The 22,656-nt window shown below is 37.8% G+C and overlaps 11 protein-coding genes across 11 annotated transcripts; 3 read left to right on the plus strand and 8 right to left on the minus strand. All coding sequences in view use genetic code 12, as the record gives it.

Moving 5' to 3' along the window:
• Window positions 1–93: 93 nt before the first annotated feature.
• Window positions 94–1,842, minus strand: CTRG_03040 (serine C-palmitoyltransferase; the record flags this gene model as incomplete). The annotated part of the gene is made up of 1 exon (XM_002548697.1): window positions 94–1,842. The coding sequence occupies one exon, from the start codon at window positions 1,840–1,842 to the stop codon at window positions 94–96; it is 1,749 nt and encodes a 582-aa protein (XP_002548743.1).
• Window positions 1,843–2,283: 441 nt separating this feature from the next.
• On the minus strand, window positions 2,284–4,647 carry CTRG_03041 (putative ubiquitin-protein ligase; the record flags this gene model as incomplete). The annotated part of the gene is made up of 1 exon (XM_002548698.1): window positions 2,284–4,647. One exon carries the CDS (start codon window positions 4,645–4,647, stop codon window positions 2,284–2,286), a length of 2,364 nt encoding a protein of 787 aa, XP_002548744.1.
• A 333-nt stretch (window positions 4,648–4,980) lies between these two features.
• Window positions 4,981–12,162, plus strand: PRP8 (U4/U6-U5 snRNP complex subunit; the record flags this gene model as incomplete). Its single annotated transcript, XM_002548699.1, has 1 exon — window positions 4,981–12,162. One exon carries the CDS (start codon window positions 4,981–4,983, stop codon window positions 12,160–12,162), a length of 7,182 nt encoding a protein of 2,393 aa, XP_002548745.1.
• Window positions 12,163–12,176: 14 nt separating this feature from the next.
• CTRG_03043 (uncharacterized protein) lies at window positions 12,177–12,983 on the minus strand (the record flags this gene model as incomplete). Its single annotated transcript, XM_002548700.1, has 1 exon — window positions 12,177–12,983. The coding sequence occupies one exon, from the start codon at window positions 12,981–12,983 to the stop codon at window positions 12,177–12,179; it is 807 nt and encodes a 268-aa protein (XP_002548746.1).
• Window positions 12,984–13,233: 250 nt separating this feature from the next.
• On the minus strand, window positions 13,234–15,507 carry CTRG_03044 (uncharacterized protein; the record flags this gene model as incomplete). Its single annotated transcript, XM_002548701.1, has 1 exon — window positions 13,234–15,507. One exon carries the CDS (start codon window positions 15,505–15,507, stop codon window positions 13,234–13,236), a length of 2,274 nt encoding a protein of 757 aa, XP_002548747.1.
• A 157-nt stretch (window positions 15,508–15,664) lies between these two features.
• ECI1 (dodecenoyl-CoA isomerase) lies at window positions 15,665–16,495 on the minus strand (the record flags this gene model as incomplete). The annotated part of the gene is made up of 1 exon (XM_002548702.1): window positions 15,665–16,495. One exon carries the CDS (start codon window positions 16,493–16,495, stop codon window positions 15,665–15,667), a length of 831 nt encoding a protein of 276 aa, XP_002548748.1.
• Window positions 16,496–16,848: 353 nt separating this feature from the next.
• ARF1 (Arf1p) lies at window positions 16,849–17,388 on the minus strand (the record flags this gene model as incomplete). The annotated part of the gene is made up of 1 exon (XM_002548703.1): window positions 16,849–17,388. The coding sequence occupies one exon, from the start codon at window positions 17,386–17,388 to the stop codon at window positions 16,849–16,851; it is 540 nt and encodes a 179-aa protein (XP_002548749.1).
• Window positions 17,389–17,662: 274 nt separating this feature from the next.
• Window positions 17,663–19,915, plus strand: CTRG_03047 (uncharacterized protein; the record flags this gene model as incomplete). The annotated part of the gene is made up of 1 exon (XM_002548704.1): window positions 17,663–19,915. The coding sequence occupies one exon, from the start codon at window positions 17,663–17,665 to the stop codon at window positions 19,913–19,915; it is 2,253 nt and encodes a 750-aa protein (XP_002548750.1).
• A 16-nt stretch (window positions 19,916–19,931) lies between these two features.
• Window positions 19,932–21,017, minus strand: CTRG_03048 (leucine carboxy methyltransferase; the record flags this gene model as incomplete). The annotated part of the gene is made up of 1 exon (XM_002548705.1): window positions 19,932–21,017. One exon carries the CDS (start codon window positions 21,015–21,017, stop codon window positions 19,932–19,934), a length of 1,086 nt encoding a protein of 361 aa, XP_002548751.1.
• A 135-nt stretch (window positions 21,018–21,152) lies between these two features.
• Window positions 21,153–21,929, minus strand: TRM9 (tRNA (carboxymethyluridine(34)-5-O)-methyltransferase; the record flags this gene model as incomplete). Its single annotated transcript, XM_002548706.1, has 1 exon — window positions 21,153–21,929. The coding sequence occupies one exon, from the start codon at window positions 21,927–21,929 to the stop codon at window positions 21,153–21,155; it is 777 nt and encodes a 258-aa protein (XP_002548752.1).
• Window positions 21,930–21,956: 27 nt separating this feature from the next.
• Window positions 21,957–22,493, plus strand: CTRG_03050 (uncharacterized protein; the record flags this gene model as incomplete). The annotated part of the gene is made up of 1 exon (XM_002548707.1): window positions 21,957–22,493. One exon carries the CDS (start codon window positions 21,957–21,959, stop codon window positions 22,491–22,493), a length of 537 nt encoding a protein of 178 aa, XP_002548753.1.
• Window positions 22,494–22,656: the final 163 nt, after the last annotated feature.

Genomic DNA, 22,656 nt, shown 5'->3' on the forward strand with positions numbered 1-22,656 from the left:
GACTATGTATTAAATTAAGATTATTAAGATTCTAAATATATATGTATGTATGTGTGTAAATATGAAGATGTTTACAGGCTCATGTAGAACGGTTTAATAATTAATGATTTCCTCATTCAATGCAAACAAATCATCTTCATGTTTAAGATTGCCCAAAGCATAATTAATAGCTTTCGGTAAAACTTCAATAAGGCTGGAAACTTCGCTTCTGGTAGTTCCAGCATTGATGTTTACTAACAAATGAGGAGGCAATACAGGCAAGTTTTCATGTTCTAAGATCAATTTGGTTCTAGTTATCAAGATACCAGCATTGTTTAAAATGTAGTCTATGATTTTTTGTAATACAAAGTTCTCTAAGTTCATGTATTCATCAAATCCATTCAAAGTCTTAGATGGCTTCCCTGTGGTAACAAAGGTAGAATTACCATACATCAATGGTAAACCCAACTGCTCTCTGATATTTTCTTTCAAACCAATATGGATTATTGGTGATTGAGGTGACGATACAATTTGGAGCTGCAGAGCTTGAAGTTGTTTTTGTAAACCGTCATAAGCGTACAGGGTCAAATCATGCAATTTGGTCATTAATTTGGACTTACCAGTTGCCGAATCCAAGTTTTCTTGAATTTCCCTAATAGCCTGGGAGGTAACTTTAGCTGAGTATGGAGGCAAAGAAGCACTGAAGACATATGCATTGGACGAGATTCTTTGATGGTGAACCATAGGGTTAACACCAACACAGAAACCACCTGAAGAGGCAAACGAGTTAGCCATGGATCCAATAGTTATAGAAACCTCATCTCTAGAAACACCGTAGTGTTCAGGTAAACCTTTTCCAGTGTCTCCCAAAACACCAATTGATAAAGATTCGTCCAAAAGAAGTCTGTATTTGAACTTGTTCTTCAATTCAACAATTCTTGGCAAATCGGCAATATCTCCACTGTTAGCAAATAAACCTTCGGTGATAATAAATCTTCTTCTTATTGGTTTTTGTTTATCCAACACTGGCTTCAATTGAGACAATATTTGTTCCAAATGATCAATGTCGTTGTGATCATACCATTCAATGTCGGCACGACTAACAATTAAAGCCTTCTGTAATGCGATGTTCACCCCACTATCAACAACACACAAATCACCTCTCTTCAAAAACGCCGGTATAACCGATCCAGCAGTGACAAAATCCTGACCATAGATAATGGCTTGTTCACAATCTAAATAACGAGCCAAATCTTCTTCCAATCTAACATGAACGTCTTGAGTACCGTAGAAATTTGGAGGGCCACAAGCACCAACACCAGCGTAGTTGATTTCAACTCTAGCTGCTTCCTTGACATTTTCATTTTCGTTGAGACTAAGAAAATCTTGCGAAGCAAGATTCAAAACTTCCTTACCATTCAAATTGACATGAACACCATTATGGCCTGTAATCTCAGGAATGGATTTCAACTCCCAATTTTCCAATGGAGTGATATTGCTAATTAAAGGTGACGGCTCCCATTCAGCACATAACTCATCAATTTCTTTTGCAGAAAACTTTACCAATTCAGATTTATTTTCCTTCTTTTTGGAACTTAAAAAGTAGGACAAGGCAAAGAGGACTAAACAAAATTCAAGCAAAGATCTAAATGGGTCGTTCTGGTAAGATGACTTGATGTATCTCAAAACAATACTGCCTCCTGGTACATATTCCAAACAATTTAAAAGATTCACAAACCTATCTTGAAATGTTGAAGAAATCAATCCCCACATAGTAGATAATGGTAATACCGTTGTGCTTTCCAGAGAAAGTGCTGTTGCCGTGGTTGTTGTGGTGGTTGTTATAACTATCGATGACACCATGACCTGAAATAAAATGCCTTCTTGGAAAAAAAAAAATAAAAGAATAAAAATAATGAACTAGTTCTTTCTTTCTTTATTTTATCTTTTGATTTTATAAATAAAAGAAACACTGTACTATTAGATATTTTTATTTCAAAACAAAGGCTGAATCTTGTTCCAATGAGAAAAAGGCTAATCTATCAAATGTTGTGATTTTTCGTGTCTCTCAGTTTTTTTTTTGTTTGGACTTTTTTTTTGGCGTTGAGTTTTAGGAGAGGATGTGTCCATACGCCCAATTATTCTTTTTTTTTTTTCATATGGTTCCACTAACCAAGTCGTGCACTACGGTCATATTTATTCGCTTCACTTCACTGTAATTCTACCCCTATTTTCTTTTTTTTTTTCTCAAAGAAGAACTTTACACAATTACTTCATCTCTTATATTATATTTACCTACGTGAACTATGGAACAAATATTTTCGAAACACCTTCCACATCCCGTCTACAACAAACGCATCCTTCAATTCCTTTGCTTACTAAACTCAACCTGCAACCCTCACAGATTGCAAAGCATTTACATGGCCAAGTAATGATTTCTCTGGGGTTGGTCTGACAAATAACACAGTCCAAGGACCGTTCATTGTCATCCGTGTGTTCGTTAACCGTGCTACTCATTCTCTTTGATACTATAAGTTCGAGCAATTTTTCTGTATCATCAGCGCTTGCCCCAGATTGTGGAATCGAATTTTGCAATTCTCTATATACGGATCTCGTCAATCTTCCTTCTCGCTTATTGTATTGCATATGTTTCTGGAATATGTCCAAATAAGTCGAGTTCGTGGCAGAAAACATTTCATTCAAATCTTCTCCATGAAATAATTCATGTATTGGCAGTGTAACACCTTGGATATATGGATAGCGGCTACCACCCAATATATGGCCACCGCGCTGGGAGTCGATAAAAACTTCTTCTGCATCTGATTCATACTCTGACTCCAGCTCGTCTTCTATCACTACCTGGTAATCCCCAGAGGTATCTACCTCGGATATATCATTAGATGAAAGCAATAATCTTGCGTATGAGTCTGGAATTTCGTCAGCGGTCAAACCATCGAGGTTGACAGTCTCCTTTGCAGTTTGAACCTGTTCTGTCGCATTTACTCTTCGCTTCAAATACTTTCTTAAAAATGGCGGTACCAGTGATTTACGTTTCTCAAATTCTGCATTGGTTTCATCACCAACGTACTCCAGGCTCTTTAGTTCTCGTCTCAAGACCAACCTCTTAAATGCAGTCGGCAAATATTCACAAACAAACGATTTGAAAATCAAACCGTATAACAACTGACATGTATAGTTAATCATTTGCTTCAAGTAAATGAATCGTCTTCGGAAAACACTAACCCGACCATCCTTGTACCCATTATCCAAATCACCAACTTGGTTACCAGAAATCAATCTTTGCGGTGGGTTCTTGATAATATTTCCATACCCAGGTACACTAGACTTATCTGTCGTTGCAGGCGTTGACGAACCAGATAGTTTTAACCTTTCCCAGATGCTTCTCTCGACCCAAGTATCCTTCTCCAATGTGACCAAACTAAGTTCTGTAATGTAACTTGATCTGCCTGCCAGGGTTATAGCCATCACTCCTATATTCAATAAAGCAGTATAGAAGTCATCATTAAGATCTATATTCAAGTTCTTGATAATTGAATTTGGCTCCTCTTCTTCACCGTCTTCATACACAGTTTCATGTAGAAAGAAACTGGCATAATTAAGACCTTGTAGCTTGAACCCGTTAACCATAATGGCCAACAAAAATATTGCCAAGCTCACACAAATAATAAACAATATGAGAACCTGTGGTGTAAAAGTCAAGATCAATATAAATGGAAATTGCAAAAAGTCCCAACTATTGATAAACAAGCTTACAAAGTACCCCAAAAATGTCATGCCCAATACAGTCAGCGGAATCAACCTGTACTTATTGTCATTTATTATAGCCCCAATATGTATATTTAAATGATTGAGGATCAGAAACAACGTCGTAAGCAACACTTGTTCTGTTGGTCTCTTGTAATACTTTGAGCTGCCAAAAAAGAAAGCCCCATTACTGCTGAACTCTTGAAATGCTAACGAATGTTCAAAAATTGTAATTCCACTCTCTGTGTATGGCTTCTTTCCTTGAATAGATGCAATAAAAGTTTCAATAAACGACAGTAAACAAAATGTTAAAAATATTGGCCAATACATATCACTCGTGGGTCCTATCATCACTTGAGCATCAGGAGTTTTCATGTACTTAGTGTCGTTAAAGATTTCCACATCATAACTAAAGAGTGAGTCAGGAATTAGCTTGTACAACCAATTTATAGAAGATGTCGAAGTTAATCCCAAATGGTAATGCAAGTTTAATACAACCAAAATGTTATATAGCTGATATGCAAATAACATTATTACTCCAATTCTAAAGCTGATCATGCTCAAAGTCTTAAAAATTGTGCTAGTGGATTTGCTTAGATACGTCATATTACCTTCTCTACCCCTTCTGAATTGTTGTTGCTGTAAATTGTTTGTGGACGCCATGACCAATGTCCTGTTCAAAACCAAGGCCATTATAAGACAAGTAAGACCATATATAGAACAACAGTACTTGGTTATTGCTCCTAATCGATTCCATGGTGTTGTATTTATTGTGGATGTCTGTTCACTTTGCTCCCAGATAACGTCCATCAACGAAGATACTAACTTCACCAAGGGGAAGTATTCATAATCATACTCCTCGGCATCATCTAACACCGCTGTTTCCATCGAACTGTTGTTCATTATGAAAGTAAGATTCGAACTGGGGTGGTACAGTTGGTGAGTTCAGTTTACCAAACAAAAAAAAAAGGAAAAAAAGAAGAAAAAGGATGTGGTGGTGGTTTTTTGAGCGACGTCATTCAGGATATGCTTATGCTCGATTTAAATCGCAATGTCGTATAGAGCAAAATGTCGCCCGAACTGACGACATTTGTGGTCGTAATGATTGAGACAAGAGGTGGACCGTACCCAGACTTGATGAAAAAAAAAAACATCACATCGAGAAACACAAATACTTTCCAACAAATTAAGCAACCCATAAAGTATTAGAAGTCAATATCAATTGGACAATCAACCATGGGTCGCAAACTACCTCCACCTCCTCCACCTCCTGGTATATCTAATGCTCATAAAAGAAGAAAGGAGAATGAACCACAGAAAAGGCAACCACCTCCACCACCTCCTCCTCCTCCTCCGAGATCACGAAACCCACCACCAGCACCACCAGCACCACCGCCTTCTGGTTCTCAGTCCGATAAGTCAAATCGTCCTCCACCACCACCTCCTCCACCATCCGCTTCTAACGACAGCACAAAGAAAAGGAAATGGTCTAATATGGCTCAAAATAGACATAAAAGTAAGCATACAGGTCCTATAATTCCTCCTAAACCAGAAATGCCTCCACAACATCTTCGAAAGATAATGATTGATCATGGCGATTTGTCCCTGAATAAAGTTGCATCAGATAAACGATCACATTTGGGCTCATTGAAATATCTTCCACATGCGTTGCTTAAATTGTTAGAAAACATGCCTCAGCCATGGGAGCAACAAAAGGAAGTGAAAGTTCTATATCACACCACTGGGGCCATAACTTTTGTTAATGAAATTCCTAGAGTGATTGAACCGGTATACATTGCCCAATGGGCAGCCACCTGGAATATGATGAGAAGAGAAAAAAAGGACAGAAAACATTTCAAGAGAATGAGATTTCCACCTTTTGATGACGAAGAGCCGCCATTGGATTGGTTAGAAAATCTTGAGGATGTCGCGCCTCAAGATGCAATTCGATTAAAGGAGATTGAAAATGATGAAGAACTTCAGGATTGGTTTTATGATCAGAAACCATTGGTTGAAGATTCAGACATAGTGAATGGTGAGTCCTACAAATGCTGGAACCTCGATTTGCCTACAATGGATAAATTATATCAGATTTCCAAACCGATTTTATCTCAGCAAGAGGGCTCCAAGTTTGACAAGAGAGCATTGTTTACAGCAAAAAGTCTCAATGTTGCGCTTCCTGGTGGACCAAAATTCGAACCACTTTTCAAAGATAAAATAAATAACCCAGAATTTGAGGATTTTACCGAGTTCAACTCAATTGATAGGATAATATTTAGAACTCCTGTTAGAACAGAGTATAAAGTTGACTACCCTTACTTGTATAATTCATTTGTCAAAAATGTGTCATTGGTGCCTCTTAATAAAACGCTCAGTACTACAACACATCAATCAGAAAAAGGGTTATCATCATTTACATTCAATACCAAATTCAATCCAATTGTGCCAAAGAAAAAAAGAAAGTCCACAAGAAGTGAGGAAGTGAATGAATTGTTGTTGGATGTGGAGCCGTTACTAAGTTGGACAGAAGTTGCTCAAGGCAATGATGATAATATTGAAGAATTTAAAGAGTTGCTAGTTGAGCCAAAAGGGACTGGAAGCGCATTGAATCTTCTCTCGGCACCATATCCGTTTAATCGTCGTAGTGGCAGAACAGTACGTGCACAGGATGTTGCTCTCACCAAAGATTGGTATGTTCGTTCAGTCCCAAAAGGAAGTACACCGAAAGTACGTGTTTCGTACCAGAAATTGTTGAAGAACAGTGTATTGAATGAATTGCACAATCCATCAAGAAGAAATAAGAAAACAAGACGTGCAAAGTTATTGAAGACCTTGAAATCAACAAAATATTTCCAACAAACCACCATTGACTGGGTGGAAGCTGGTTTGCAGGTATGTCGACAAGGATTTAACATGTTGAATTTGTTGATTCACAAAAGGGGCTTAACATACTTGCATCTAGACTACAATTTCAATTTGAAACCAACAAAAACACTCAGCACAAAGGAACGTAAAAAATCGCGCTTTGGTAATGCGTTTCACCTTATTAGAGAACTTTTACGAGCAATTAAAATAATTGTTGACTCCCATGTGCAATATCGTTTAGGAAATGTTGATGCTTATCAGTTGGCCGATGGACTTTATTATGTATTGAATCATTTGGGTCAACTCACTGGTATTTACCGATACAAGTATAAAGTGATGCACCAGATCCGTCAATGCAAAGATTTGAAACATATTGTCTACCAGAGGTTCAACAAGATAATAGGAAAAGGACCTGGATGTGGTTTTTGGCAGCCCGCTTGGAGAGTTTGGATCTTCTTTTTAAGAGGCATCATCCCGTTGTTGGAAAGATGGTTGGGTAACCTTATTGCTAGACAGTTTGAAGGAAGAAGACAGAACGATGTGGCGAAAACTATCACCAAGCAGCGTGTTGATGCATACTATGATATTGAATTACGTGCTCAAGTCATGCATGATATACTTGACATGATCCCTGAAGGGTTGAAACAAAGCAAGTCAAAGACCATTCTTCAACATTTAAGTGAAGCATGGCGTTGTTGGAAAGCAAATATTCCTTGGAAAGTTCCTGGATTACCCGAACCAATAGAGAAGATCATAGAGCGATACATTAAAGCCAAAGCTGATGGTTGGATTTCAGTTGCTCATTACAACAGAGAGAGGATCAGAAAGGGAGCTCACATTGAGAAAACTGTTGCCAGAAAGAATTTGGGTAGACTCACAAGACTTTGGATCAAAAGTGAGCAAGACAGACAAACAAACTTTGGTAAGAATGGGCCATTTGTTTCTCCAGATGAAGCTGTCAAGATATTCCAGACAACGGTTGAATGGTTGGAAAGCCGAAAGTTCAGTCCTATTCCTTTCCCTCCAATATCATATAAACATGATACAAAATTATTAGTTCTCGCGTTGGAAAACTTGAAGGAAAGCTATAGTGCCAATTCCATGTTGAACTCTTCACAGAGAGAAGAATTAGCTTTGATTGAACAAGCTTTTGATAATCCACATGAATGTTTGGTTAGAATAAAGAAGTTTTTGTTGACACAAAGAATTTTCAAGGAAGTAGGACTTGAGATGATGGATTATTACAGTCATTTGGTACCTTCGTATACAGTTGATCCATTGGAGAAAATAACTGATGCATATTTAGATCAATACTTGTGGTATGAAGCAGATAAACGAAGATTGTTTCCAAATTGGGTCAAGCCAAGTGATGATGAGATCGCTCCATTGTTGGTTTATAAATGGTGTCAAGGAATCAATAATTTACAGGATGTGTGGCAAACTAGAAATGGTGAGTGTAATGTGATGCTTGAGACATCGTTAGATAAATTTGCCGAGAATATTGATTTTACGTTGTTAAATAGACTATTGAGATTGGTTATGGACACCAATATTGCTGATTATATTACTGCTAAAAATAATGTTAATTTGACATTTAAGGATATGAGTCATGTTAACCAGTATGGTATTCTCAAAGGTCTTCAGTTCTCGTCGTTTGTTTACCAGTACTACGGCTTAGTTGTTGATTTGTTAATTCTTGGGTTAGAAAGAGCATCAGAATTAGCTGGATCAGTACAGAGCCCAAATAACTTTCTTCAATTTAAGGATGTTGAAACTGAAGTTGCATCCCCTATTCGATTATATTCCCGTTACTTGGACAAAATTCACATATTATTCAGGTTTGACGACGAGGAAGCAAGTGGCCTCATTCAAGACTATTTATCAGAACATCCAGATCCAAATTTTGAGAATGTAGTTGGTTACAATAATCGCCGCTGTTGGCCACGAGACTCAAGAATGCGTTTAATGCGTCATGATGTCAACTTGGGAAGAGCAGTATTTTGGGAAATCAGCGGTCGTATTCCTTCATCGTTGACTACTATACACTGGGAAGACACATTTGCATCCGTTTATTCGCGGGATAATCCAAACTTATTATTTCTGATGTGCGGATTTGAGGTCAGGATTTTACCTAAAGTTAGAGCTAATGAAATCCTGTCTTCCCAGGAAGGGGTATGGGATCTTGTTGATTATAACACCAAGGAAAGAACGGCAAAGGCATACTTGCAAGTGTCGCAGGAAGCTGTTGACCATTTTAACAACCGAATTCGTCAGATTTTAATGTCTTCAGGGTCTGTCACATTTACGAAGGTAGCAACAAGATGGAATACAGCCTTAATTGCCCTAGTGACATATTTCCGTGAAGCTGCTATTGCCACGCCATCCTTGTTAGATGTGCTTGTTAAATGTGAAACAAAAATACAAAACAGAGTGAAAATGGGTCTCAATTCCAAAATGCCATCAAGATTCCCACCTGCTGTGTTTTACACTCCTAAAGAATTGGGTGGATTGGGAATGTTGAGTGCATCGCATATCTTGATTCCGGCATCCGATCTCCGATGGTCAAAACAAACTGATACTGGAATAACTCATTTCAGAGCTGGAATGACGCATATGGAAGAAAAAATGATCCCTACAGTATTTAGGTATGTGACTTCCTGGGAAAATGAATTTTTGGATTCTCAAAGAGTTTGGGCGGAATATGCCATCAAACGACAAGAAGCCATTGAACAAAATAGAAGATTGACTTTTGAAGATATGGAACAGAATTGGGACAGAGGATTACCTCGTATCAGTACCTTATTTCAAAAAGACAGACACACTTTAGCATATGACAAGGGCCATAGAATAAGAAGAGAATTCAAACAGTATAGTTTAGCACGATTCAATCCATTTTGGTGGACAAATAGTAACCACGATGGTAAGTTATGGAATCTCAATGCATATAGAACAGATGTCATACAAGCTTTAGGTGGTATTGAGACTATTTTGGAGCACACTTTGTTCAAAGGGACTGGTTTTGATTCATGGGAAGGCTTATTTTGGGAGAAAGCTTCAGGTTTTGAAGATACTTTGAAGTTCAAGAAATTGACGAATGCTCAAAGACAAGGGTTGAGTCAAATTCCTAATCGTAGGTTCACATTATGGTGGTCACCTACAATTAATCGTGCCAACGTGTATGTGGGGTTCTTGGTTCAGCTTGATTTGACTGGTATCTTTCTCCATGGGAAAATTCCAACACTCAAGATATCGTTGATTCAAATATTTAGAGCTCATTTATGGCAGAAGATCCATGAAAGTGTGGTGCAGGATTTATGCCAAGTTTTGGATAAAGAATTGGAAGTTTTGCAAATCGACAATGTTGAAAAACAAGCTATTCACCCACGTAAGTCCTATCGAATGAACTCATCTTCTGCTGATATTGTTTTGACAAGCACATACAAGTGGCATGTATCTAGACCTTCATTATTGAATGACAAGGACGAAGAAATGCTGATTCCTACAAACAAGTTTTGGATTGATGTCCAGCTTCGATATGGTGATTACGATTCACACGACATATCACGTTATGCAAGATCAAAGTTTTTGGATTACACAACTGATGGTTCAAGCTCCTACCCATCTCCCACGGGTATTATCATTGCAATTGATTTGGCTTATAATATGTACGATGTTTATGGTAATTGGTTCCCTGGTTTGAAACCATTAATTCACAATGCTATGAGAGAAATTATGAAGGCAAATCCGGCATTGTATGTTTTACGTGAACGTATTCGTAAAGGTTTGCAACTTTACCAATCTCAACCACAGGAGGCGTTCTTAAATTCCAATAATTATGCCGAATTGTTTAACAATGATACTCAATTATTTGTCGATGATACCAATGTTTACAGAATTACCGTCCATAAAACATTTGAAGGAAACTTGGCAACAAAACCAATTAACGGGTGTATTTTTATTCTCAATCCAAAAACTGGTCAGTTGTTCTTGAAGATCATTCACACGTCGGTTTGGGCTGGTCAAAGGCGTTTGGGTCAGTTAGCTAAATGGAAAGCCGCTGAAGAAGTTGCTGCATTGATCAAATCATTGCCTAGGGAAGAACAACCAAAACAATTAATTGTCAGTAGACGAGGAATGATGGATCCGCTTGAAGTTCATATGTTGGATTTCCCGAATATTTCTATTCGACCATCAGAGTTACATTTGCCGTTCGGTGCTGTGATGAAAATTGACAAATTATCAGATATTGTGTTGAAAGCAAATGAGCCTCAAATGGTTTTGTTTAACTTTTATGACGATTGGTTGAAACATATTTCACCATACACTGCGTTTTCAAGAGTTATTTTGATATTAAGAGCATTGAATGTTGACACTGACACGACAAATCATATTTTGCGTCCGAATGCCAATATTGCAACTGAGGACCATCACATTTGGCCAACATTGAGTGACGAACAATGGGTTGATGTGGAAGCACAATTAAGAGATTTGATTTTAGAAGACTACTCAAAGAAGTATAATGTCAACATACAATCTTTAACCCAGTCAGAAATTCGTGATTTGATATTGGGTCAAGATATTAGAGCACCATCAGTCAAGCGTCAAGAAGTAACAGAAATAGAAAATGGAAACGGCAATAAAGAGCTGGAGAACAAGGAATTAACGGCATTGAAGACCACTACCACCAATGTCCATGGTGAAGAGATAACTACTGTTACGACCACTAATTATGAACAGCTGACATTCTCATCCAGGAACGAGTGGAGAAATCGTGCTATTGCGGCAAACAACTTGCATTTGAGAGCAAAGAATATATTTGTCAATTCTGAAGAGTTTATCGATGATGATTCATTCACCTATATTTTGCCAAAGAACATTTTGCAAAAGCTCATTCAGATTTCTGATTTAAGAGTTCAAGTCGGTGCATTTCTTTATGGTACCTCTCCAGAAGATCATAATGGTGTTAAGGAAATCAAATGTATTGCAATTGTACCACAATTGGGAAATGTTAATTCTATACAATTTGCTCAAAATCTTCCACAAAACATAGGATACCTCGAAAATTTAGAGCTTTTGGGTTGGATCCATACGCAATCACAAGATTTTAGCTACATGACATCTTACGATATAACTACCCAATCACGTTTCTTTGATGAATACAAGCCGAACTTTATAACCATGACAGTTAGCTACACGCCTGGTTCGGTGACAGTATCGTCTTTTGAGTTATCCAAGGAAGGTTTTGAATGGGGACAACTGAATTCCGATATGATGTCGGAGTCACCCGCAGGATTCAAGAAAGATTATGCCAAAAAGAGTCAGTTGATTATGTCAGATCAGATAGCCGGTACCTTCATGGTTCCAGAAGATGATGTGTGGAATTATTTTTTTATGGGTGCCATATTTAATCCCAAGGAGTTGTACGACTTGAAGGTCGACATCCCACTTACATTCTATGATGAGTTACACCGTCCAATACATTTTACTACATTCACGCAGATAGAGAATGGCAATGATGAAGAAGAGTTGAATCAACAAGATGTATTCAAGTGATTTTATGTAATTATTTATAATTTATGTTTTAATTCCCCTGTAAGAAGCTTTTTGAATCTGGACATTGGCTCACCGGAAGTCCATTTGTAGACTCCTCTAGATACTTCTTGTGAGTTTACCTCGCTAATGCGTGGCTTAAACATGGCCTGTAACAACTGTTTGTTTTGCAAGATTGAGTCCTGATGTAAAGTCTCAGTTGCATCTAGCAACTCGTTCAAGACAGTAACATTAAACTCTTCAGCAGTCTTGAATTTTCCATTATAGTGTTTATTGATCAAACCAGCATTTTGCAAATCATCTCCAGAAATCCTTTTTGATAGCAATAACGCTTCAGATGCCTTTGACCAACCCAATCTCATAGGTAAAGTAGCCGACGTCCCCCCTTCAGCAAGGATACCTATATTGGCAAATGGAGTCAAAAGAAATGTTTTGGACAAATCATTAACATATATCAAATCACAAAGAGTAACAAAAGAAGCTGATAATCCAATAACTGGACCATTCAACGCAACAGCTAAAATCTTCTTATGGGCAAGGAAAGTTTGAACCAAGAATGTCTGTTTGGCAATTGATAAATTCATCCACGTTTCGAGTTCAGCATCTTGTCCAACAATTGAATCAGCATTGGCGCCAGCTGAAAATACTCTACCAGTTGATTGAATCAAGGTAATTATGGTGTCTTCTTCATTGTTGGCTCTTTCCAAATATTTGCAAATTGTATCGTATTGATGAATGGTCAAGGAATTCAACTTTTTTGGATTATTCAAAGTAATTAACACTGCCCTATCTTTGACTTCATATGTAATAAGTTCGTCAGACATTCTAAACTGTAGATTGAAAAAAAAAAAAAAAACCTTTTAGTTTTAGAAAGAAGTTTATCTTTCTTATACAATGAGATGGTATTTTGAATTTCTTAATCTTTCTTTTTTATTTTTGTTTTTGTCTGTTAATAAGCTTCCCCACAGTTGTTGGTTTCAATCCTGTGATTGATCCCGCAGCGCGGTTAGCGTATGGTGCGCAACCTCGGCACTATATTTTTGTGTACACAATATTTACATTCATACACCCTACTTACCAGTGTCTAACAGATATAATATGTTCTTCAATGGCTACTAAAAGTTTTCGTAGCTCATTTCTTGGAATATCCTCTTTTAATAACAACAATTCCAAGGAATTCTTTCCATTCATATACATTAATAACTTGTAGAATATTGTGACAAGCTCATGTGGTAATTTACATTCCTCAAAAATAATCTTGTTTATCCATCTTCGTTCCAATGTGGTAGCTCTTCCAGGGTCAAGTATAATTGTATCATCCTCTTGCACTAAGGTAACAGTTGGAATCTTGTCAAGTGTGTCTCGGAGATCTGTAAATGCAGGAAAGTGGGTCTGATGCTTAAACTCTTCATCAGCAGATTTGTTCCGATCATGAATATCATTGATTTCATTAACTTGTTTTGACGAATTGTCTGTTTTGGTCTTTGATGAGTTGTCGATCTTCTTTACATCCAGAAACAGTCTAGTATTCAGCCGTGTCTTTTTCTTCTTTAAAATGTTTTCATTCTCAATGTCTTCTTCTACTTTGAGTTTGATTTTTCGTGAAATCTTTAACCATATAAATGTTTGTAGTTGCGTCACATATCCATGCTTGATTAACCACCCCAAAGCTTGCAAATACCTGTCTCTATGGTCCTTTGATGGAATCACGGCAGCAAATTGTTGAGGTTTCCGTGATTGTGGAGAAAATAACTTGAGGAACTGCGGTAAAGGAGGCAACATGGGGAATTTTTGTCTAAACAGCGAGATGTCATCGTACAATTTAATACTTATTGGAGCCATGGGTGACACAATATATACAGATCTAGATGACAATGGTTGGATCACTCTAGCTCGCCTCCAATATATCAAGTGATACGCAAAATTTTTTATTTGAGAAATATCAAGTTTATTGTTTCTCATTGATAACTTCAACAAAGATTCAGTAGGTTTGATCATCCGGATGAACTTGGCAAGTGTCGAGTTGTTTTCTGTCTTCATATCTTTAATGATGGATTCAGGTTCGTCAAGTAAAAGTAATGCAAAATATATAATCACCTTATCAGCAGAATCGTCATCGTCTTGTGCTGCTTGGAATGCCTGCCCATATCTTGTTGTCTCACCAACGTTGAGAAATCCATTGTCGCCAAGCAGCTTTACAATGGAGGACAAATACGATCCTGGAATAAACGGGACTGAAGCATCCGGTAGTGAATGGAATTCCGTTTTAATAGGTATTTGAAAGGACCGTAGCTTACCATTGATGGACAAATTGGCAATTGTTGATGTACTTATGGCCTGGTAACAGTCGCGGATGACTCGACAAAGAGAAGATTTCTCAGTCAAAAAGGCTTCATTCCCGTCCAATTGGTCTCTAAGCTCTAGAATATTCTTAACTTGATGGGATATATATGCATGCTTCTGTTGTTCATATCTTAATACAAGTGACAACCTCGATATGACATAGTGAAACATTTCGTCAACTCTGTAGTTACTTTCGATTACTGGTGGATTCATCACAAACACTAAATGGAACATACTTAAAATATTCTTGCTATCTTTTGCAGTTGACTCCTCTGCATCTTCTTCAAGCTGTTGGTCTTTTGCTTCTCCACGTTGGCTGCCATCAAGGTTTCTATGTGTACTGCTCCTCCATTGCCCGTTGTCTTGTCTATGCACCGGGAACCCCAAGAATATCTTGTCTTCAATTGTTATCTCAAATCGAGTGTTGCACATTTGTTTTGGAGGGGCTAACATTTCACAAATGTATGCTGGATCATTCCCAAATATTTCGCCATTGATGGTAGATTCACGGCCAGAAGTTGTAGACTGGCTTGCTGTTGTGCTGGCCTTGGAGACAGTCTTAGTTAAGATGTTCTTGAGTGCAGCATTGTTGGTTTTCTTCTTGTCGCTGCCCTTGGATTTCAATTGATCAAGATACTTTCGTTGATTGTCTTGTTCGTCCAAAAACGTCAACAAGTCTAGTTTGGTACCTAAATAGTAATCCAAGTTCTTAGCATCCCATGTCCTTGAACTTACTCCATACATTTCATTCTCGGGAATTGATTTTTCCATATATCTTCCATTTCCTTCATCATCTTCATCATCATTACTCTCATTTTGGTCGTATAATTCATCGTCAACATCATTATCCTTAGTGAGTTTAACATTTTGTTCGCCCAAAATCTTCAAATTATGTCGATCGTTTGTTAAATCAAATGGGTACTTGTAAATTAATTGAGGACCGCTATGAGTAGATATTACCAATAGAATACCTTCTAAACTTGGATTGGGTAGGTTGAAACTCATAGCTGTAATTTAGTTTTGATAAATGTGACAAGTCAGTAGACTAAAACCATTAAAAACAGGAGAGGGAGAAAAATTAAAGAAAAAAAATTAAAAAAAAAAAACACACTTACATTTGGTATTTACTACGCAGTGGGAAACTATACGAATATTTAACTATCTAAAGCTTGTGTTTGACTTCCTTTTGAGCCAATTGAACAAATCTAGTTTGTGGAACACCTTCCAACCATTTACCTAAACCTCTCATAACCTCCTGTGAATTAGCATGGTTTATAAATTGGTCTCTTGATAATTTCAACAATTGCTTGTTTTGCAAAATTGAATCCTCGTGCAAATTTTCAAAAGCATCATTCAACTCCTTATAAACTTGATCATTGAATTGTTCTGTGGAAGAAAATTTACCATCGTAGTGTTTATTAATCAAACCAGCATTATAACAATCAGCACCACTTATAGGTTTAGCTAACAATAAAGCTTCAGATGCCTTGGACCAGCCCAATCTGGCAAACAAAGTAGCAGAAGACGCACCTTCAGCAACCAAACCTAAATTAGCAAATGGAGCCAAAAGATAAAATTTATTTAAATCATGAACATAGATCAAGTCTACCAACATTAACAATCCGGTACTCAACCCAATGACTGGACCATTGACAGCTGCGGCCAAAATCTTTTTGTGATCATTGAACAAGTTGGTCAACCAGACATTTCTTGCGACAAATCTTTCCAACCAGTATTCGTGACTAAATAACTTTTCAACTTCAACTTTAGTCATATCATTGTCAGCAAAGTTGGCCCCAGCAGAAAAGAATCTACCCAGTGCTTGGATTAACGTCAATACGGTATCTTCTTCATTGTTGGCTCTTTCAAGAAATTTACCCAATTTTAAATATTGAGCACCATTCAATGCATTCAATTTATCTGGGATGTTCAAGGTGATAATGGCGGTTCTATCTTTGACTTCGTATAAGATATCGGTTTCTTCTTCGGACATGGTTGCAATTGTTATTTATTCAGTATAAGAGTATGGATATAAAAAAAAAAGGATTCTAAAAAAAGAATATCTATCCAAGTGAAATAGAAAGCTATTTATCTTGATTTTTTTTTTGTGGTGGTGGTGGTGATGGATATTTCATTATGGCGGATAAAAATACACAATTGAGGGGTCGTGGTTACCACCTCCGCGGTCTTGGAAGATTGTGGGAAAACATGGAGTCGATAAATACGCACAGAGAATAAAGATTCATATGCAAAAGAAAATCAGAATGAAACACAAACTTCCTATAATTTGTAGACAGTATACACAAATGTTCTACGTAGCACTTCCATTTAAGGAAATCTAGAACTTTACTTTGCAACTTGAGTTGATAACCATTCCAAACCTTCATACAACCCATCACCTGTAGTAGCACATGTTGCTTGAATATACCATGGTCTTTGTCTGATAGAATGCAATCCCATTTTCTCTGTGATTTCAGCTGCATTCATGGCATTCGGTAAATCTTGTTTGTTGGCTAATACCAATAATACCGCATCCTTCAACTCATCTTCATTTAACATCAGCTGTAATTCCTCTCTTGCTTCGTTTATTCTATCTCTATCGTTAGAATCGACAACAAAAATGATACCTTGGGTGTTTTGAAAGTAATAACGCCATAGTGGTCTAATCTTGTCTTGACCACCGACATCCCAGACAGTGAAGGAGATATTCTTGTACTCGACAGTTTCAACATTAAATCCAATGGTTGGAATGGTAGTTACGATTTCACCCAATTTTAATTTATACAAAATAGTTGTCTTACCTGCTGCATCTAATCCAACCATTAGTATTCTCATTTCCTTTCTCCCCAAGAGACTCGCAAATAACTTTGAAATTGATAATCCCATGTTTTATTTAATCAATTAAATTTGGTAGATGGAAAGAAATATAAAATCAGCTTACCCATAGAAATCAAGTTAGAGAAAAAAAAAAGATCATTAGATTTTGTGTGTATGCATTATGACCAAAAAAAAAAAAAACTCAATTATGTCGTAGCACACGACTTTTTATTTTTTTTCTTTCTTGTGCTGAACGAGACAATTTATTTTTTGTTCAACTAAAAAAAAAAAGAAAATAACAACACTAAAGGAAAGCACTTCACCGTATATCCATAGACTAAACATGTCCATTGAGGCAATATTCCCTACTCAAACTGTGAACAAGCCAATAAGTAGTTCTGTTTTTGGAGTTGACTTGAAATTTGTTGATGAGAGTTATCCAGAATCGATAGAGAAAACAAACTTTGCTGTCCCTGTATTCACTATAAACAATGTTGACTACGTATTGATAAAAGACTTGGCTTCATTTTGGGGATTTCCTTCCTCGTATCAATTAATTAGCAGACTTCTAAAACTGGGCGCTGTTCAGAAGGTGCAAATTTTAAAGACAGATTCGTCGTTGAATCAGCAGTTGTTTGAGTCAGCCGTAATAAAAGATGCAGAATTAAAGTTGGACCTCTTTTATATCTCACTTCCATTAATTTTTTCCAGAATTGAAGATAAAAGCTTGTTTTACATACAAGAGGATACTGAAATGAATAATTTGAGACTGGAAGATAAATGCGAAGAGATTGGAAGTACTTTGAATAATAAGAATGCTACCCATAAGAGCGTCATCGCCACGAATAAAGTAGACAATGAAAACGACGACGAAGATAATGATGATGATGTTGATGAAGATGACGAAGAAGATGACGAGGATGATGATGGTGATGATGATGAAACAGAAGTTGATGATTTGAATGGGAATGGAACGGGAACAAAAAAGTCGATAAAGTCAAGAAATCCTGGGGTTAAAAGTGCAATCAGCAATGATGAAAAAGTAACCATCGGACAAGTTTTTCAACAGTACGGCACAGACACAACAACTCCCATGACACATGCTTCATTCAATAGCATCAATGCAATGTCGAAATTGAATTACTATAAGAATTTTGGAATGTCTGGTATTAGATTTCTCCCGAATAACAAGTTGTCCTTTGCAGAACGTGATTTGGTCTTGAGTACAAACAACTTCAATGATATCCATATCGACGAAGAAACAAAACCTAAAATCGAAGAGAAAAAGAAAAGTTTCCGTAAACCAATTGGAAAATCAAAAAAGCACAATTTACTGATTGATCCTAATTCGATTGACTTAGCCGAGTCGGTCATTCCGGGTCAAGGGTACATTCCTGACTTTAGTATCAATCACATATGTAAAGTGCCTAACTATTATGTAACTTCGAGTCACCAAAGTCTTGCACAATCATTCAATACTAAGAATCTTAACTCGTCGTCGAACTCGTCGTTCTTGTTTAATGACAGTGTTCGAATCAAGTCCAAAAACATACAACAACTTGTTTTCAGCAATGAAAGTGATCACTACAACCACTCCAAATATTACTACACCAAAACTTACCGTGGACCAGGTTCTGGTAATTATAAGGACGGTGCATTAATGAACAAGATCAACAAGCTTCACTTTTCATCACATGGAAAGCCTTCTCACAAGAAAAGGATCTCAAACAATGACAGATATAATAAGAGTTTGAAAGGTTTAGTATTTGAAAAATTTGATAAGGACTTTGTGGAGAATTTACTTGCTGACCAACGTAAATATGCAGAGGACTATAACAACCTTGAAATGCTTCACAACAACCTCCAGTTCAACGTTTTATTAAACACATACAGAGACTTGGCGCAGCAGACATGGGACAACTACTACAAGTTTAAGTTGATTGATTTTGAACAACTACGTGCGTTGCAGACTGAAAAGGAGGAAATCGAGGAAAGGAAGAGGGCAATTGAAAGACATGATAATTGGGTGGAAGAGGAAAAACTGCGTCAAGAACAGTTGCGTTTGCTCTTTGAAGAAGAAAGAAAAGAATTTGAAGATTTACAAAATGAATCAGCCCAGAAGAAAAAGGAGATTGAAGAAAAAAGTCGTCGTCGTCAGTTGGAAGCTTCTCTTAGTGATTCTTTTGGTAATAACGAAGAAAACGAAAACAATGATGTATCTGAGATTGCAAATATCGAACAGGAATTTGTGACGAAACGTGATGAATTGAAGGAGAACTTTGACAAGAAAAAGCAAGGGCTTATAAATCAAATCCCGCCCCCACAACCAATTGAAACACCACAGCTCGACCTTGGAATGAAATTTACTCTACCAACAGCATATCCAGAAATTATGCGTAACTTGCCCTTGGAACTCCGTACTGCTGCTCAAGAAAGTAAAGACGATGTTCCTGTGGTCAAGAAACCTATTCGTTACGTGACATCTTACCCAGAAGGTCCTAATCCAGAATTCTTGACAAGAATTGAAATCATCAAATTGCCTAATTCAAATTCCGTTGGTTGGGACAACTTGAAAAAATACAAAAGCGAGGACTAATTGTATATTATAGTACCTACATAATCCAATGCCATTTATTAGCTCCTTTGAATGACCTGCCGTGTTTGTTTGGGTATTCTGTGTACACCAAACAGTAGTGGTCTAATAGTAGTCGTATCTCTTCAATCTCATCAATAAACTCCAATTTGTTAATACGATGCAACTCTTGATCATCGATCCATTGGGAATTATGCTCCTTATAACCACCAACATCACTCATGTCGGTCAATCTCGAATTCAGCAACCCGCACTCCCCTTCAAGAAACCGCTTTCTGGCCGCTAGATCGGGGTATTTGTTGAACATCTGCAAGTTGAGTCCCCTGTTGAGCAAGTTCTGCGTCATTGTAGTGCCAAACTGGTCGTTCAACGACATTGGCTCGTAAATCAAGAACCCCATGATGTTGTCGCCACTATGGCTTGTCCAGTACTTGATTGTCTTCTCGTATTCTTCAGGCGATAAGTAGCACAACACACACTCGCTGATCACCAATGTGGGTACATCCTCTTTGAACCCAGGCATTTTGTTGTCGAGTGTTCGTAAATCTAGTCCGTGGAGATAGTATTGTCGTGTGAACAAATCTGGACTGTATTCGGCAAACGACGACTTGCTTTCAATAGGTGGTGCACTCTCGTCCGTTCCAACAATATCTCTGAGCTTACTGCTCTGCAAAATCGCCAACTTCTTGATTCTTGTGGACTCTGGAAAATCAATCTCATGGATAACCAATTCCGGGTGTTGCTGCAACAACGTGAATGCTCTGGTGTCTGATCCGCTTCCCAACGACACAATTTGGCATTTTCCTGAAAACTCGTCGACAAATTCCCGTACTACTTTATCAATAGCGGTGGTGCGTAGGTAGGATCCTCTGTTGATCAATGGGAACTTTCTTTCCTGGAATACTGTCCTCAATGTCCTTGAAGACGACAACTGGGTATACCCCTGACAATACTGCAAATGTTGTTGGTAGCTTTGGATCAAGTCCGGGATGAACTCGTCACGCGGAACCAAGTACGACTTTTCATTGATGCTATATCGGCAACTCAACGCATCCAAGTCCGTGGCACGGACCAACTTATCGTGTCGATCCTGTGGAGAAAACATAAAGAGAATGAAGTCAGTTTGTTTTGGACTTGTTGTTCGCTCTTCATTTTTTTTTTTCTCTCTCTCTAGAGCTCTCTCTTTCTCTCTCTTCGCTTATCATTATACTATCGTCATCTATTCACTTCTATGGATGCCCTATTTCTTCTTGATTATCACCCACCAGTTGTCTCGTTCGTAGCCTTCCTCCACTATCGAGCACCTTTCTGTTTTCAAGCAATTGTCCACCAACTCTCCTTTCCTGTACAAATGATAATACCTGTACTTAGTGACATCGGGTGTCTCTTGTGGCTCTTCTTCTGGCACCTTATCCGTCTCTGGCGAATCTTTCGTCTTACTTCCCTTTTTCTTCTTCAGTGGTTGTGGTTTCTTCAACACCCAAGGAATCAATATGTCCTGGTCATCCCCTTCTTTGTACCCACGACGCGACTTCTCTTGCTCCAATGCCCAACAATAAATCAAAGCTTCACCGCCAGTTTTTAATTTCGAAAGGATATGCAGAATAGCCTCAATCCGTCTTTCTTCATTGGCAAAATGGTGAATCACAGCAATCGATATCGCAAAGTCAAATGTGTTGTCTGGGTGGGGCAATGCCAACCCGTCGGCAACCCCCAAATTGTACCTATTGTTGGAAATCTGCTGGCCACATTGGACCAACCCATCCGATCTGTCGGTACCTATCATGAACAAATCCTTGTTGACATTCAAGTACTTTCCGTTTCCACACCCCACATCTATCCCAACGGAGTATTTGGGTCTCAGCATCAAGAACTTTTCAACTATCGGCCACGGCTTGTATCTAGTCTGTGAAAAATGGCTCGCTATTTCGTTATACACATCATGGACATATGTATCCTCTTGATTCTGTGGGTCTAGTCCTCTTTCTATCGATACAGATGGCACTGATGCTGACATTGGTGGTGGTTGATGACTACGGACTAAATGAATGAAAACGATGACAAGAAAAAAAAAAAAAAAAAAAAGAAAAAACGAAAATACTTCGAGGCCAATCACAAACACACTGGCACACAACAAGCAATGGTATTCTCAAGAAACTCTATACTCATATTCGGCTTATTAATGGCGGGACCATGGATCTGGGTCTTATGGAAGACTTCTACACCTACCAGAATGCTACAAACGGTTGACATTTCAATAGGATTTGACAAGCAATCAGAGCAGTTCAACTTCCCTGACTTGGTAGACGCAACCCAGATCCAAATAGATGCCGAGCTACCGTATGTCACGAATCGATCAATAGCCGTGAACCTTCTTGACAATTTACGTGGAGACATCCCCAAAGAAAGAACAAACTATTCTGTCGAGCTTGTACTTTCGCGAGACAATTCGCTTGCGGTTTCCCCCGACGGTCTAACAGCATATGTGTTCTACTCATATGAATCAATCCAGTCCAATGATCTTCCCTATTTGATTACACAGACAATACTTTATCATTTATTAAAGTCGGAAGTTGCCTAAATGTAACCTCCCTGTTTACATAGACTATAGAATATACCGTCCTTTTTGTCTAGCAATTTTTGTGGTGCATCGAATTCTTTCAATTCCCCTTTATCCAAACTCACAATCTTGTCACTGTCCATAACTGTCTCCAATCTATGCGCAATAGTGATTATTGTCCTGT

Source organism: Candida tropicalis (assembly GCF_000006335.3).
Source record: "Candida tropicalis MYA-3404 genomic scaffold supercont3.4, whole genome shotgun sequence".
In the NCBI taxonomy this organism is placed as follows: Eukaryota; Fungi; Ascomycota; class Pichiomycetes; order Serinales; family Debaryomycetaceae; genus Candida; species Candida tropicalis.